At 35.4% G+C, this 18,387-nt stretch overlaps 1 protein-coding gene across 4 annotated transcripts; it reads right to left on the bottom strand.

Moving 5' to 3' along the window:
- Positions 1 to 316: 316 nt before the first annotated feature.
- On the bottom strand, positions 317 to 6,927 carry LOC139892127 (ferric reduction oxidase 7, chloroplastic-like). 4 transcript variants are annotated; one of them, XM_071875167.1, is made up of 10 exons: positions 6,535 to 6,927; positions 6,366 to 6,456; positions 5,949 to 6,140; positions 5,383 to 5,617; positions 4,964 to 5,291; positions 4,183 to 4,450; positions 3,735 to 3,987; positions 2,923 to 3,349; positions 1,492 to 1,661; positions 317 to 850 (listed from the first exon to the last, which is right to left on the bottom strand). In XM_071875167.1, exons 1-9 carry the CDS (start codon positions 6,779 to 6,781, stop codon positions 1,492 to 1,494), a joined length of 2,211 nt encoding a protein of 736 aa, XP_071731268.1. In that variant the 5' UTR covers positions 6,782 to 6,927; the 3' UTR covers positions 317 to 850. The 4 variants fall into 4 exon arrangements, with proteins under 4 accessions (XP_071731268.1, XP_071731266.1, XP_071731269.1 ...); XM_071875165.1 differs by having other exon boundaries at positions 1,496 to 1,661; XM_071875168.1 differs by having other exon boundaries at positions 3,741 to 3,987.
- Between the last annotated feature and the right edge of the window lie 11,460 nt (positions 6,928 to 18,387).

Genomic DNA, 18,387 nt, shown 5'->3' with positions numbered 1-18,387 from the left:
TATATTCATTCTGTAATGGAGGAATGTGAAACCCCTGCCACATCTAACCTGATTTAGCCAGTAAATTCTTTATGTCTTTGCCTCTCTTTTGTAGATTCTTATGTAAATTCTGCAGAATTAATTTGAAATTTGGTTGTAGTTTCAAAGCTTCAACTAACAACTACAATCTAAACTAATTAATGTAACTAATAGTTGTAAATAACAAACCCCTATGTGGTAGAAGGTTACATCATCATCTCCACAATGAACAAGATTTACTTGCACATGATGGAAAACTGCAGGTGCACAAGTGCACATCTACGTTACATAAGTCTGCAAGTGTAGTCAGTCATTTGCCTATACATACAGCAATTTAATCTTGCTCCACATGCATGTAGAGACAAAGCCAAAATTTAAGAATAAAGGAGACATGTTACACGATAATTAAGAATAAGGGAGGCTGTAAAATAATTGATAGATACTAACTAGTAAATATCAACATTCCCAATTTCCCATATGTTCATCTATCAAGACAATAAAAAAAGGTTAAAAGTAAGTATGAAACAAAACATATGGATTCCTTAAACTCCTTCGTATGTGCTCACTTATATCCGTCTTCATTTTCTTTCTTCTCCAGAGCCAAACATTTCTGATGAATGACCAAATCAACGCTCTCCACTTTTCGTAAGGAGGCTTGTGTCCAAAAGGCAAGATATCATCAGCCGTAAAGGGTAAGGTGTTAATATTCCTAGGCGTCACAAAAATGTTTTCTTTTTCTTTATTCTCTTAATGCCATTTTGTCTTCTCTTGACTCGAGAGCATATGTTCTTCTAGTCTCTTTCCCCCTTCTGTTAATCCAGAAGGTAAGTTTCTGTAGATTACAGAAAACTTAGCAAATTTTCCAAAGTACAAACTTCATATTTACTGTATTATGTACCAACAAGTAAAATTAAATAATTAAGTTACTATTCAACTGAAAATGATGACTAGATTGAAAGGCTAAATTACTCGCTAAGAGCAATATACCATCAAAATTTGTGCTTGAAGAGCTAAGGTCATACTGAGTAATAACTAACCATCAAAATTTGTGCTTGACAGTAACATTAACGCTAAACTATTCAAATATATATATCATGTTTAAGTATCATTTGCTCAGTCAACATACTATGAGACATTTTCATGAAATTATTCAACGAAAAAACAATTTAAAAGGTTAAAAGAAAAATTACTTGACAGAACTGTCTTGACAATTAGCGTGCTTATTTTGTATATGATAGAAAGCCGTAGTCACATTGAACAAATCCAAAAGATGATTCAGTGTAATTTTTCTATATATTTAAGATTTGATTGCAATTTATATTGAAGAGCAAATGCGAACATAAACTCCCTTTCAGTAAAAGGGAGATTTAGTTTCAATTTTCAACTGATGGCTTTGTGGTACACTATTATCTATCATATATTCAAAAAAATAATTCGCCAAATTAAATTTAAAAATAATACACAGGGGGGTACCTACAGATCAAAACTATGGCTGTGGAAATGGAAAATTGGATTATTGCTACTTCTCCTAAAATTGATAGACCTGCACTCTTTAGCGACACTTGTTCGAAGAGATGGAGGGCCACAAACAATCACCCCGATATCTACATTTCCACAACGCTGAGCCATGCTTCCAAGGATTTCTGCTTCCACAAAATATATATAAGAAAAAAAAAACACTAAATCAAGTTTAATACGACTCTCATTATAATTAGAGGATAAAATAAGATTATTTCTATTAGTAGATAAGCTTTATTATTATTAGGAAAGGGATTAATAAATCTTACGGAGTAATTGTTTAGGTAAGTCTTAGAGAATACGTTTTGTAAATTCTAAATAGGCTCTGTTACTGACTTATGCTAAATATTGATTGGTGATTTTGATATCATTGGAGAGTAGGTTTACTTCTCGGGAGAGTTAATTGATCTCTTGAATATCGATTATGTATCCCTTCTACTGGTTAACTAATTTTAATCATGATACGTGCATTTGTCCTATTATTATGTATAATGATCTGTGGACACAGTATAATGAGCAGGTAGGGAAACATGTAGCTGTTAGTACAGGTCAATATGGGTCAGATTGGGCAAGTCCCAAACACTTTCTTTTCTTCATATTCTATTTTTTAACTAATTACTAATATGTTAATGTTAATTATGATTAATGGCAAATTTCGGAGAAGGGTATTATAATCATCAAATACTCTAGTTATAGGAATCAAACATGACTTTTTAACAAAAGGAGCATTGTAATTTCGATTCTACTAAAAAGGAACATAGTTACAAAATTACAGAATAAAGTGATATATTTAATAAAAGATCTTAATCTTAATTGAAGGAAGTAAACAACAACAACAACAACAACAACAACAACAACAACAAAACCCAATCCCATATGTATGGGGTATGGGGGAGGTGGGACGTAGACAATCCTTCCTCTATTCTTGAATAAAGAGAAATCATTTCTCCACCCCGAGTGAAACACTCACAAGAGTAGAGAGAGTCATTCCTCTCTCGATTCGCCGGATAAAGAGATTGCTTCTAAGTGGACCTCCGGCCAAAAAGTAGAGGGGATTTAAAAAATAAAAAATAAATAAATAAATAAAGACGCCATGAAAATGGTAGAATCAAATTTCCATGGGTTTAGAACATGCCTGAAGGAAGTAAACATATAAAGAAAAGTTTCTTGCACATCACCTCTTCCTTGGTTAAATTAAACTTATAAGATACTTTTAATTGACAGAAATCTATTCTCGTTTAACGTGGAATAGTGGCCCACCAAAGGGGGTGCCAAAACCACAAGTATTAGCCAAATTGACTTTTACTCAAAAGCGGGTCAAATTACAATCAATAACGATTCGTTAAATAAGCTAGCAGTGCAGGAAGTTAATTGCCATAGACATACCTTTCATGTCTGGTCTTTGACCATACTTTACAGTCTTGACAAACGTTTCTTCCGACAAATCTTTGTGTGTGGCAGCCTCATTGTGTTGTATGCCAATAGCTATTTTTTCATCATCATAGTTTCTATATTTTGAAGATCTTTTATCCCATAAATACCATATACCAATCACAAAACCTCCAAATATAATAACACTTGCAGCCATGCATATCAATACTAAAAGCCCTTTGTACCAACGGTACGATATACCATATCGGTTGATGTAGAAGACATTTAACAAAGTCAAAGAAACCACCAAACCAACATTAGACACCACCACATAAGTTCCAGCCCACATGATGCTTCCGGTTCCAACCAGTTTAGACATGGCAGATCGGCTAGGAGAAGAACAGGCTGATGAGCTCACATGCTTGTGTACTTCACCCTCTTCCTACAATCAAGAATTCATAACTCCAAAACTTGGCTATAAACGGATTATTCTAACGGTAGGTATGTGGACCCGTTTACTCAAGAATGTGTTAATTTGGGCGCGTAATCTCATAAGGGTTAATTAAAAAATATTAGTTAGAAGACGGCCGGTCAACGGGTCAAAAGGATTGAAAATCGCCAAAAGTTTACATCCGCCTAAATCATTTGTAAAAAGTTTGAGATTATTGATGTAATAAAAATCTGTAATCGTAATCAGCGCAATAAATTAATTTCGCTAAAAAAATTGCACCTTTTCAACTGGCACTAGAAACGACCCAGTTCAACCTGATCCTGTTTTAACCCAACCATGTTCCCACCTTTGGATAGTTTCAAAGAAATAAGTATACGTTTACCAGTGAGGGTTCTGATTCCCGAGTGACATAAGTTTGAATCTCGAGATTAAGTTTGTCTGGAAAGATTGAATTCAAGTCAAGTGAGTGGATAAGTGGAAGCTCTTCTGATGTTTTAACAGCCCATATTATCAATACATTTCTAGGCGTACAAGGTTTTGTGTCATTATTACGGTGTATAATATCACTCAATATAGCCAAGAATGGTGAAATCCCAATGCCGCCAGCTACTAAAACAAGGTTTTCATACCTAAAGGAGAAGAATTATAAATAAGAACACATTCAATAGTGATATATTTCAATATTTGAGTGTGAAAATAGAAGCTCGAACAGATGTTGACTGGTCAATTTTACATTCTACTACACATAATCTGTCTTGCAATAGTAAAATTTCGAACTTTAATGTTGAAGATGAAATCAGATCTGGATAAAGCAATTTACTTACAACGAATGGTATGGAGACTCATGCCCGTAAGGCCCCTCGATAGATGCCGTAAGTTTGAAATTTGGTTGAATGATCCCGTCTATATCGATTTGTTTCTCGGTGATATGTTCTTTTAGTTTTCGTGTCCAATTTCCAAGGACCTTTATGAGAACTGAAAGATGATGTTTACCATCGAGAGGGCTAGACGAGACACTAAAAGGGTGCCATTGCAACCAAGATAATTCTCGAATTTGGATGAACACCCAACTCAGGGCATTGTACTGTAAATCTACATTCGATGAAAGCAATACATAAACATTAATAAAAGTACTTGAAGGAGAAGCATGTCATCATCAAAAAACGAATTTGTCAACTTTGACTTATATAACTATGAATATGAATAGTTTGTGTTGGTTTATGTTTGATCATTGACGGTTATTAACATGACCAACAAGTTAATTTTTAAATTCATTATCAGAATGATTTTTGTTTGTAAGATAATATTCCATTGGCTATAATCATTTGTTAGTCATGATATCTCCCTTTTAAGTGATTATCATCCGATTACAAATCACTCCGTTTATAAGTTGTATCACATAACCTCTTAATGATAGCTCTCAAGGGATATTATTATCAGAAATCAGAACCAATTAAAAAAAAAAGGAAAACATAAACATAATTTGCACAAAACATGAAGTGGTTAACTCAACCCATCCCGTTGAGAAAAGGTACCCTTTTGACCCATACATTACCCAACCCGCCTATATGCTCATTTTCCATCTCTATCGAGAACTATCAATACCTTCAGGTTTTGAAAAAACAAGTTCTATGGTCCCACACGGCAAGCATTTAGCTGAGAGTATATCTACGGTCTTTTGTGACTGAAAGAATCTAAGAAACCGATCGAGCATATAAAGAAATAAGCCAGCAGCTATCACACTAAAGATGATGTCACCGACATGCATAGCCAAGAAAACAACAAAGACAACATAAAGTTGATGAGTGTAGAAGAATATTTCGAAATTTAGCCTCCTCACTTGAGGAAGTGATGTCACCCACATCAATAAACCTGCTGATAGGCAGATCACACCAGGAAGATTCGAAATACCGTTATCTTTCCACTTTATTAACTGCATGAAGACGTAAAAAAAATAATATTAGCATCTTCCATTGTTGAGCATGATTAAATATAGAAAGATGTCTAATATTAAAAAAACTTACTTGGGCTACCAAACGATCCTCCAATATCCAGGCGTACACATAACACAGACCATGAAGAGTAAAGAGTGTCAATGTAAGATGTCCCAGCCATATATGATATCGAGTAGCAAGCTCAAAAGGAATATTTGTAAGCCGTAGAAGAATTGATCCCCTTGCAACGGGCAGAAACATAAACACTATGCATATCAAACCAACAGACCCAAACCGCAGTCCTGTACGTTTCAGCATTGCATTCCTAAAGACGTGTAAAGTGCAAGATTGATTAGAGATACATTACGGGTCATGCTTTATCTCAAATGGGTCAAAACAGGTCTTGTCAAATGGGTTCAATCAAATGGGTTGATGGTCGCACAAAGATTTAGATTTAATTCTCACACGCTCTACCAAAATTCTATTGCATACGAACACCGAAACTAGAAATTCGATGAGCTCATTTAAGTTAGTTTTCCAACCAATTTCAACGATTTTTATTTATTTATTTATTATTTTTTTGAAAGCCAACCAATTTCAACGATAGCTATGAACTAATGAAAGGCAGATACTTACAGAAAGATAAGACATTTTACCTTTTTCCTTGGCTTTCATAGTAGGGAATTAGGTTGTAGTTCTGAATAGCATAAACCGATATACTATAAATAATGTACACAACAACTATTAAAATAACTATCAATTCTGCCGCCGTAACAACCCCGAGTGGCCCGTCTACAATAACCGGAAATGTCCATAATTGAATACTTGCGTTCTTCGGTTTCTTCTTCCTACACAAAAGTACTTATGTACATTAATCCACATATAAGGGAAACGGGGTGCTGCTTAGATATATGCATACTGAAATTGAAATTCATCACCTAATATCAAATACTATTGAATGTTGCAAGTTGCAACAGATACTGAACTTTTGTTATTCGAAATTGTAATAAGAAGATTCGAAAAAAATGTATTTGGAAACAGAAATTAAATACTAATAGAGCAAAGTAACATACTGTTGAAATTCTTGTTTCCCACATATCTTAAGGTAAATCATACCAAGAAATGCAATGATGAAGATTGGGCCACCATAAAGTAATATACTTCCTGTGGATCATAATACATACAACGATCAACCAAATTTGAATCAATTTAGGTTAAACTAGTGCATATACAATTACTGACCTGTAACCCAAAACACTGATTGTGAAGTATAATCAACGTAATTTTGAGATAATTGACGAACATATTCTGATGGAAGTAAGCACACAAAAGTAACCCAAGCAATTACAATAAAACACATTGCAAATTTGAGTAACAATTTCGTATATTTTAACAAAAAATGTGTCCTTTTCACAAGATAACGATAACTGTTATCAAATTCTTCATCTTCTTGTTGTTGTTTAGTAGTAGACGAAATTTGAGTAGTCATTTCTATTGAAGATTGGAAAACAACCAAAATCTTATTATCTAGAGAACTGGTATACTTGTATAAGTCATTTTCATGTAAGTTTTTCTCTCAAATTCTTCAGCTCAAATTACCCCCTTTTCTCTCAAAATTTTCAAATTATCGATCAAATTGTTTTTTAGGGTTTGTTTTGATTAGTCAACGGAGGTCGGTCAACGGCGTATGTATGACTTAACCACAGGGGTGAATGGGTTTCGCATAAGTTAGTGAAATTCACTGTTATGGGTCAAATTGTAAGCTCGTGCCAAGCACATGACGGTGGCGGTTATGTCCCTAACAAGATTGTTAGCAGTATAAATACCCAATTAATTTATTGATAGTAGTCAGCTTATGATATGTATGTGGGTAAAAACACTTGCTCCCTCTTTTCTCTCTAAACTTTGTGACTATCTTTGGTGATTAATAAAAAAAGTCAGTTCGTATCAATTCTCAGAACTTGTTTCTTATTTTTATAGTTCTCATCTTTGGTGATTAATAAAAAAAGTCAGTTCGTATCAATTCTCAGAACTTGTTTCTTATTTCTATAGTTCTCAGTTTGTACTGTAGGGGTTTGTATTAAAATTTCATAAAACTATTTAGCAGCGGAAGCATGTACAACAATTTTTAAACCTTTCAAAAACTCCTCACCAAGGATCCAATTGCATGTTGTTAAGAAAACTAAATAATAAATAGTGAGTTTAAAGACTACAACCTTTGAAGACTTTGAACTTGAGAAGTTATGGATGCTAAGAATATAGGAGCCAAAATAGCCTCCCTCTATCGGTAATCCACACGAAAGCAAACTCCAATATCAACCGGATGCTAGTCCTTCACAACCCTTGAAAACAAGTATAAGAAACAACCTTTCTTATTTCTTGTTTTAATCCTATCTTGTTTTCTTATTAATCTTTCAAATATGAAAGAAAACTTAAGATATAATGTAAGTAACTATTTTAGATAATACTTGCAAATATGTTGTTTTCAAAAACTTCTCACAATGTACGTATGAAGATCATACATTTAAAGAAACACATAAACAAGTCATTATTAAAAGCAATGCATAATCATTCTACTTTAATCATGAAAGGCAACAAGTTATCATGAAAGTAATATTTCATCATTTCACTTTACTTGTATTCTTACATTATATAGTGTAAAGTTTATCAATGCATGACCTACCAACTAGTTAACAATATACATTTATTTACATCAAACAATTTTGACAAAACTATTGTATTTGGTTAACTATATAGAAACAAGTAAGTAATATACTTGTTACTTACATAAATACATGTTTATATATTTGTATGCATTCACATACAATTGTAGTATTATTATTTATATTAAATAATAATGTCACAACATGTATAATGAGGTTGTAATATTCGAATCGTATTCAAATATGTAATTGATATCTATTTGCTCATTGTGTGTGACCCTTTAGGTTCAAACGTCATTAGTAGTATAGACATAAGTTGTGTCTTGGGCATTAATAACCAACAATCTCCCACTTGCACAAGATTCAACATATGTCAACACAGACAGTGGTAAACGTCTAGCAACATGCCACTGCCCCTAACAACACATGAAAAATGTCATTCCGAGCATCCATTGATTCTTAAGTTACTTCTTCAAATCAATATATAGGTAAGGTATCAGTTATCCCTTTGTTACTGACATCTCGTTGAGCATGAGACATGGATAGTAATCAATCTCATATTTAGCTCATACATTATGTTACTCGATCAAGATTGAAAATGATAAAACAAACACCATTGAATACATCAATATAGTTTGAGCGTGGCCACGCATCTTAATCAATTTAAATCATCGAGGGGCCCATAGATGTCAATCTCTCATCAAGATGAGAGGAACAAATCCTGTCTAGACTACACACGTCTCTCATGTGTCTCATATTATACTTAACAATAGCTTTTATGATTGTCTGGCTAAAGAACAATGTTTAACTATGTCAAAGTATAACAATCCTCACACTTAAGACCCAATATGTATCTACGGTCTAAGGATATAAAGATATTACCATTTTCAAGAATCACTTATGACATCGATCCATGAAGTGATCTTGAAAGCGGGTCATGTCCAATGTTTATTCTTCAATAAACATAGGTGAATTTGGTTGCAACTCCCTTGCTCTACTTTCATCTTCATGAAAGTCAACCAACTTATTCACATTAGTCTTAACTCACAACTATTCCCATAGTTGTGATCGACTATGGACGTTTTTGAATAACGGGGTTATTCAAGGATTTAAACATACTAATAAAGAACACAACAATTATTAATGAGTATGATTATCTCCAAATACATCATATCATTTAATATAAATGTTGCATAAATGTTCCAAAATATCATAATACTAAATTACAAATCATTCCAATCATTAACATTACGAAGCCCTATGCACCGAGCATGACCCTCGTGTTTTGATTGTGCCAAAGCCTTTGTAAAAGGATCAGCAAGGTTTTGATCTGTGTTGTAGCGACCCGACAAAATCGTCATTGACGGTACCGCTAACTTAGGTCCCGTTACGTGGTCGTAGTCCCTATATGAGACTCGTTTGACCAAAATTATGTCGCATTCATTTGAAAGTACAAGATTTGCAAAGTTTAGTTTACCAAACGGATCGACAACAAGTTTAAGTTTACAAAAGTAGTAATGTAAAAATGAAATAACTTGCGACCTAATTAGTTGAAAATCACAGTTGCTATAAATAGCGTAAGTATGTAAACAATATGTTTGAATCCAAAGGTGCTATCACTAGCGTATGTATGTATGTATCTTGACTCCAAGCAAATAATCAGAGTGTATGCATGTATGCTTGACCCCAAGCAAGTATGAGTGAACGCTGAAGCATATATCAAATAGCCAAGTATGAACCTGAGAAACATATAGAAAACTGTCAACGAAAAACGTTGGTGAAATCATAGGTGTTTGTAAACGTTGTTTTTGAACCACAAGATTTTGTATTTCCATAACATTGATTATCTAAATCGTTTGCATTCCAAAAGTTTGTTCGCGAGCACCCAATTATCAAGACTTAACGTTTCCTTCCATAGAACCCCATCACAATAGTGTTAGAACATACACTGTTTCTCGAAAATATATTTCATCCGTAGACGGTAGCGAACCGTCCGTAATGAGGGTTTGTCAAACCCGTATGGCCACACAATATAAGTTCTTGCTTACACCCTGCAAGTGTAACTAATGATAATCGAATTGAGGATTTTTGTTCTAACTCGCTGTGGAATGTTTGTTTCATCGTACTTGTGTTCAAAGTATAAAAGTAAGTAGTACAAAATGTAACAAAGTATATGTTTCTCAGCCCACAATTTAAAAGCATAAAAAGTTGTTGAAAAGGTGGGACTATGATCTCACCTCGAGTGCACGAGTATAAATGTACTTCACAAAGTAAACGTGTGCATGAAAGTTGCTTAGCCTTGAACTAAACAAGTAAGTTATATCAATTGACCGGTTACGACACAAGGTCGGGCGAAATGTGTTCAATTAGTCCTATGGCTCGTTACGACTCGATTATATAGCATGTGAATCACGTTGTCAAGTTTCATGCAAGAATCAAGTATAAAATAAGGTTAGAACGATTGCATAAGTGTTTTGTTAAGTTTGACTAAAAGTCAAACTTGGTCAAAGTCAACGAAAAAGTCAACGGGGTCGGGTCGGGTCCCGAACTATTTTTCTGGGCTTAGAAGTCATGTATAAGCATGTTGTCCAAGTTTCATGTTGATCGGGGGTGCGTAGCATACTTAGAATTAAGCGAAAATTGACGTTTTTGGGCAGTCTGCCTCAGATGCGGCGCCGCATCTGCAGCTGTATCAGCAAATTCTGGGGCAGTTTTCACTTATACGATTTCAACTTCAAACGATCATAACTTTTGACTCGTTAACATTCAAAACACGTATCTTATATCGTTGGAAAGGTAATTTAAAGAGGAATACAACTAAACACATTTCATGAATCAAATCCATAATTAACAACAATGAAAACCTCATCAAATGATCATTAAACGTTCAAAATCAAAGTTTCAAGTTCACAAAACGCATTTTTTGACTCGGGAATCCAATTTACACATACGATACATCGTTTTGAAGGTAATGAAACATACAATACAATTAAACACTTACTAACAACATTAACAAGCATTCAATGCATCAAAATCCCGTTTTAAAGTTCATCAAACCCTAACCAAAATCATGAATTCAACAAATTTGTAAATGAAGCTTTTCTAAATCAACCTACACATCAATTTGAAGCTAATGATGCTAGTAACACTTTTAATACATGAACTTTAACATTTAAACAACATTAACTCATCCAAAATCAAAGATTAAGCAAGCACTTTTCATGTTCAAGATAGTTACACCAAAAACAACAAATCGAGCAAACAAAACGTATATTCATGCTAGACACGAGCCATAGACACTAACTAACACCATTTCAAGTATATAAAACGAATTTAGAGAAATCTAGTGTTTTAGAAACATTACCCAAACGAGATGAAGTTGGTATCAAATTGTAGAGGATGAAGAGAGGATTCCAAATATGTAATTTGTTTTGTTGTAAGCCTCCTAGATCGAATTTAGATTATGAATGATTGAATTGGGTGTTTGTGTGTTCTTGAGATGGAGAGAAAAAGAGATGAGGGAGATGATGAAAATGAATGAATGGTAGAAAGTGGGTTGACTAGTTGACCTAGTCAACTAGTTTGCCCACTTGGCAACTCCGGTCCCTCGAGTTTAAAAGCGGGTGCGGGATTTTACCGAACGAATATTTTAAAAACGCAAATTAACGAGCGATGTTATAATTAAATAATGGGAATATTAAGAACGTTAGTTAACGAAAGATACAAATTTAGATAACGAAAGATATTATCTAAAAAAAAGACGGTGTTAAAAATAAATTTAACGGAAAAATGCGGGATGTTACATTACCTACACCTTAAAAGAAATTTCGTCCCGAAATTTAGTTAGAAGTAGTAGTCGTTGTTTCTCCCTCGAGATCTTGCGTTGCCAATTCCACGAATAAGTGAAGGTACTTCCTTGGACATTCCAACGAACCTTGACGGTCGGGATTTTATGTTGTTTCAAAGTTTGGTTTCATGATTCAAAATTTCAACCGGTTCTCCTAGGAAGTGAAGTTTATCGTTGATAGTAAGTTCATCGAAGAGGATAACAAGTTCTTGTTCCGCAAGACACATCTTTAAGTTTGATACGTAGGATGTTGGACGAGCGAAGAATCAAATGAATCGAAAAATATAAACGGCTAGCAACGGGTCCAAAACGCCCCAAGATTTCAAAAGGATCAAAGTATCGCAAATTTAGCTTTCTACGTTTCCCGAAATGGATTACACCTTTTCAAGGTGCGACTTTTAACGTTACGCGGTTACCCACTTGGAATTTGAAATGTTTACGTCTAACATCGGTGTAGCACTTTTGGCGACTACGGGCCGTATTGAGCCTTTCTTGGATTTGAATAATTTTTCGGTTGTTTCATGAATGAGTTCGGGTCCGGTGGTTTGCTTGTCACCTACTTCGGTTCAACGATTAAGAAAATGACAATTGCGGCTATATGAGTTTTCGGAAGGTGTGGCGTTAATACTCGTGTGATAATTATCGTTGTAAGAGAATTCGGTTAAAGACAAAGACTTTTCCCAAGTATATTTGAAGTCGATAACACAAATTCGTATTATGGTTCCCCAGGTTCAAATTGTACATTTGCTTTATTCGTCGATGCGTGGATGACACGCAGTACTTATGTCTAAACGTGGTCCCGAGGCTTTTTGTAAGGCACTCCGAAATCTAGAAGTGAAACGAGGATCTCGATCCGAAACGAGGTACAGTTCTTTTAAGATACATTTGAACAAGCTTGTTAGGACCTGAAAACGTTTGTTAGAAAAAGTTTCTGTTTTCTCAAAAATTTAGCGTCGCGGAAGATTTATCGGTTTTCGAAAACGTTCGTTAGGACTATTCACCCTGCGGTGAATACTAGTATAACGTGAAGAGTCTCTCTCAATTGAGAATGTAGAATAAAGATTTCCTTATACGGAAGTACGAGTGTAATGCGAGAGAAGTTTCCGCCTCGATGTGAGCATACCAAACAGTTTGTAGTTCGTCGATAAAACTGTGCGAAAACGAGATAGTATACACATGTAACATACGTCTGATGTTGAAAGAATTTGCCATTCATTTGGAAGCATAAATATGGTTCGACAATAATCGAAGATGTGTCCCGGGTATGGTTGTTATCAGTATTCTCGGAGTTTTCGGATGTTCAAACAAGAAAAATGAAGTCATGTACATGGCACATGGTGGTGATTAGGTTGATCGAGTCCAATCACCATCACGAGTCATTAGAACTTTGGTATGACTTACCGTAATATAACCACGTTGATCGAGTGTCGTTATATTACGCTAACTCATACCTCCATTCCCACATCACTCCATAGATTCAAGTTCGTGAAATGGTGAAGTTTTAAAATGAACAAAGTGTAACGACGTCTCTAACGTGACTAGTATTAATCGAAAGAATTAGTGCAACTCTAAAGAAGCGTTCCCCGAGGAAAGTGTATAAATGATTGTTCACGTCAAAGCAGTTCAAGTCAAAAAATAATGTATTCGGGTACGAGAAGTGTAACGAATCATGATAACGAATAGTACGCAACCGTAGTGATAAATAGTGATGACGATACTCACCTAGAGTAGTGATGGTAGTAACAAGAAGTGGTAGATAGTAAGGAACACCGGTGTGACACCGATAGTAAGTTGAAACGGTGGCGAATAACAATCTGGGAGACAGAGTTCCCGAACAAGTATAACCTATGAAGTCGTCGTCATCTATACGTGTATGAATCATGAATTTACGTGTGTTACCAGAAAGTTGCAGAATACGAGTTCGTATGATGAAAACTTGGTACCATTAAGAAGTTTGCCTAAGAATGATTCAAGTATAATGCACAAGTAGTCAAGTAAGTGCTATCTATAGCAAATGTATGTCAGAATGCAATGATTAACTATCCGGTTGTAGTCTAGATTCACTAATGCGTCCTAACGACTCTTTCAGACACACTAATGCACATCCTAGTTCCCTACAACCAACGCTCTGATACCATCTGTAGTGACCCGACAGGTACTACAGATGGGGTAGAAACCCACCCAGTGCCTTTCCAGCTAACCGCTTGGTGACCACTGAGTGTACCTCAGACACTGATTTTACGGCCCGCATTTCTGCCAAACTGCCAACCCTTAAATTCCAAGGGATCGCAAGGGGTAAGAGCCAATGCTTCGTCACAGGTAACACTGTGAGAACCCCCTCTACGATTAACCCGCCAAAAAGCATAGTCCGTATGAGTGCCCGGCCTAACAGCCGGCGCGCGTGACTACCTTTACGGCTAAGGTTAAACCAGCTCTGATACCATCTGTAGCGACCCGACAAAAACGTCATTGACGGTACCGCTAACTTAGGTCCCGTTACGTGGTCGTAGTCCCTATATGAGACTCGTTTGACCAAAATTATGTCGCATTCATTTGAAAGTACAAGATTTGCAAAGTTTAGTTTACCAAACGGATCGACAACAAGTTTAAGTTTACAAAAGTAGTAATGTAAAAATGAAATAACTTGCGACATAATTAGTTGAAAATCACAGTTGCTATAAATAGCGTAAGTATGTAAACAATATGTTTGAATCCAAAGGTGCTATCACTAGCGTATGTATGTATGTATCTTGACTCCAAGCAAATAATCAGAGTGTATGCATGTATGCTTGACCCCAAGCAAGTATGAGTGAACGCTGAAGCATATATCAAATAGCCAAGTATGAACCTGAGAAACATATAGAAAACTGTCAACGAAAAATGTTGGTGAAATCATAGGTGTTTGTAAACGTTGTTTTTGAACCACAAGATTTTGTATTTCCATAACATTGATTATCTAAATCGTTTGCATTCCAAAAGTTTGTTCGCGAGCACCCAATTATCAAGACTTAACGTTTCCTTCCATAGAACCCCATCACAATAGTGTTAGAACATACACTGTTTCTCGAAAATATATTTCATCCGTAGACGGTAGCGAACCGTCCGTAATGAGGGTTTGTCAAACCCGTATGGCCACACAATATAAGTTCTCGCTTACACCCTGCAAGTGTAACTAATGATAATCGAATTGAGGATTTTTGTTCTAACTCGCTGTGGAATGTTTGTTTCATCGTACTTGTGTTCAAAGTATAAAAGTAAGTAGTACAAAATGTAACAAAGTATATGTTTCTCAGCCCACAATTTAAAAGCATAAAAAGTTGTTGAAAAGGTGGGACTATGATCTCACCTCGAGTGCACGAGTATAAATGTACTTCACAAAGTAAACGTGTGCATGAAAGTTGCTTAGCCTTGACCTAAACAAGTAAGTTATATCAATTGACCGGTTACGACACAAGGTCGGGCGAAATGTGTTCAATTAGTCCTATGGCTCGTTACGACTCGATTATATAGCAAGTGAATCACGTTGTCAAGTTTCATGCAAGAATCAAGTATAAAATAAGGTTAGAACGATTGCATAAGTGTTTTGTTAAGTTTGACTAAAAGTCAAACTTGGTCAAAGTCAACGAAAAAGTCAACGGGGTCGGGTCGGGTCCCGAACTATTTTTCTGGGCTTAGAAGTCATGTATAAGCATGTTGTCCAAGTTTCATGTTGATCGGGGGTGCGTAGCATACTTAGAATTAAGCGAAAATTGACGTTTTTGGGCAGTCTGCCTCAGATGCGCCGCATCTGAGGCAGCGGCGCCGCATCTGCAGCTGTATCAGCAAATTCTGGGGCAGTTTTCACTTATACGATTTCAACTTCAAACGATCATAACTTTTGACTCGTTAACATTCAAAACACGTATCTTATATCGTTGGAAAGGTAATTTAAAGAGGAATACAACTAAACACATTTCATGAATCAAATCCATAATTAACAACAATGAAAACCTCATCAAATGATCATTAAACGTTCAAAATCAAAGTTTCAAGTTCACAAAACGCATTTCTTGACTCGAGAATCCAATTTACACATACGATACATCGTTTTGAAGGTAATGAAACATACAATACAATTAAACACTTACTAACAACATTAACAAGCATTCAATGCATCAAAATCCCGTTTTAAAGTTCATCAAACCCTAACCAAAATCATGAATTCAACAAATTTGTAAATGAAGCTTTTCTAAATCAACCTACACATCAATTTGAAGCTAATGATGCTAGTAACACTTTTAATACATGAACTTTAACATTTAAACAACATTAACTCATCCAAAATCAAAGATTAAGCAAGCACTTTTCATGTTCAAGATAGTTACACCAAAAACAACAAATCGAGCAAACAAAACGTATATTCATGCTAGACACGAGCCATAGACACTAACTAACACCATTTCAAGTATATAAAACGAATTTAGAGAAATCTAGTGTTTTAGAAACGTTACCCAAACGAGATGAAGTTGGTATCAAATTGTAGAGGATGAAGAGATGATTCCAAATATGTAATTTGTTTTGTTGTAAGCCTCCTAGATCGAATTTAGATGATGAATGATTGAATTGGGTGTTTGTGTGTTCTTGAGATGGAGAGAAAAAGAGATGAGGGAGATGATGAAAATGAATGAATGGTAGAAAGTGGGTTGACTAGTTGACCTAGTCAACTAGTTTGCCCACTTGGCAACTCCGGTCCCTCGAGTTTAAAAGCGGGTGCGGGATTTTACCGAACGAATATTTTAAAAACGCAAATTAACGAGCGATGTTATAATTAAATAACGGGAATATTAAGAACGTTAGTTAACGAAAGATACAAATTTAGATAACGAAAGATATTATCTAAAAAAAAGACGGTGTTAAAAATAAATTTAACGGAAAAATGCGGGATGTTACATGTGTGAACTTTGCGAATACAAACATCTCCGTCTCCCACTATGTGTCGTATATAGTGGAATCTCCTAAGGATATGTTTCGTGCTGTGATGCGATCTAGGTTCTTTTGCTTGAGCAATAGCACCATTGTTGTCGCAAAATATTTCTATGGAGTCTTCTATGCTTGGCATCACCCCTAAATCAGCAATGAACTTTTTCATCCACGCAGCCTCTTGTGCTGCCTCCGATGCAGCAATGTATTCAGCTTCTGTAGTAGATTGTGCAACTACTTTCCGTTTATAACTTTTCCAAGTTATAGCTCCTTCATTCAAGATAAAGACATATCCAGATTGTGATCGTGAATCATCTCTATCAGTTTGGAAGCTAACATCTGTGTAGCACTTTACAGTAAGATCTTCTTCCACACCACCATAAATCAAGAACATATCTTTAGTCCTTCTCAAGTACTTTAGGATGTTCTTGACAGCCATCCAGTGGCTTTCACCCGGATTTTGTTGGTATCTACTCGTCATGCTCAAAGCATACGATACATCTGGTCTTGTGCATAACATGGCATACATAATGGATCCAATTGCAGAAGCATATGGAGTTCCATTCATTCGTCTAAGCTCATCATTTGTGCTAGGACTTTGAGAATTGCTCAATATTGTACCATGTGACATTGGCAAAAATCCGCGTTTGGAATCTTGCATCTTGAATCTCTTTAGAATCTTTTCAATATATGCACTTTGGCTCAAGCCGATTAGCCACTTTGATCTATCTCTATGAATTTTTATTCCTAGAATACAAGCAGCATCGCCAAGGTCTTTCATTTGAAAACACTTCCCAAGCCAAGACTTTACCTTTTGTAAAGTTGGGATGTCATTTCCAATAAGTAGTATATCATCTACATATAAGATTAAAAATACTACTATGCTCCCACTATTGTAAACACATGGATCATCTTCATTTTGGATAAAATCAAACTCTTTTATTTTCTCGTCAAAACGAAGATTCCAGCTTCTAGATGCTTGCTTTAATCCGTAAATGGCTCTTTTAAGCTTACACACTTTATTAGGATACTTAAGATTTACAAAACCTTCTGGTTGTTCCATATAGACATCTTCACTTAAGTGTCCATTAAGGAATGCAATTTTGACATCCATTTGCCATATCTCATAGTCATAATATGCGGCTATGGCAATGAGTATTCTAATTGATTTTTACATGGCTACTGGAGAGAAAGTTTCGTCATAGTCAATACCATGAGTTTGAGTGAAACCTTTCGCCACTAGTCTTGCCTTAAATGTATGTACATTTTCGTCCATATCGGTTTTTTTCTTGAAAATCCATTTGCTCCCAACAGCCTTGCTGTCAGGAGGTAGATTAACTAAGTCTCATACTTCGTTGTCATACATGGACTGCATCTCATCATTCATTGCTTCATGCCATTTTTTAGATTCAGGATCTAATATAGCATCTTTGTAGTTAGTGGGCTCACTTTGATCCACTAAGAAAATGTCGTCATATCTTTGGGGACTATGACGAGGTCTACTAGATCTACGAATGTCTTGTGTTACTTCAGGTTCCTGAGCAACCAATTGTTCAGGTTCTTCAACAATTTGTTGATAGCTAGTGCCAACGATATTTTGTGGTTCTTGAATTTCTTCAAGTTCTA

The sequence above is a fragment of the Rutidosis leptorrhynchoides genome, chromosome 2 (assembly GCF_046630445.1).
Source record: "Rutidosis leptorrhynchoides isolate AG116_Rl617_1_P2 chromosome 2, CSIRO_AGI_Rlap_v1, whole genome shotgun sequence".
NCBI classification, from domain to species: Eukaryota; Viridiplantae; Streptophyta; class Magnoliopsida; order Asterales; family Asteraceae; genus Rutidosis; species Rutidosis leptorrhynchoides.
The sequence above is the reverse complement of the archived record's forward strand: the minus strand, read 5'-3'. Positions and strand labels throughout refer to the sequence as shown.

Coding starts and splice junctions, on each gene's coding strand:
- LOC139892127 (XM_071875165.1), bottom strand. CDS start 6,781: ATGACTACTCAAATTTCGTCTACTACTAAACAACAACAAGAAGATGAA. Junction 1,662..2,922: donor TCAAAGACCAGACATGAAAG/GTATGTCTATGG, acceptor TTGTGGAAGCAG/AAATCCTTGGAAGCATGGCT. Junction 851..1,495: donor CACAGCCATAGTTTTGATCT/GTAGGTACCCCC, acceptor TGTAATCTACAG/AAACTTACCTTCTGGATTAA.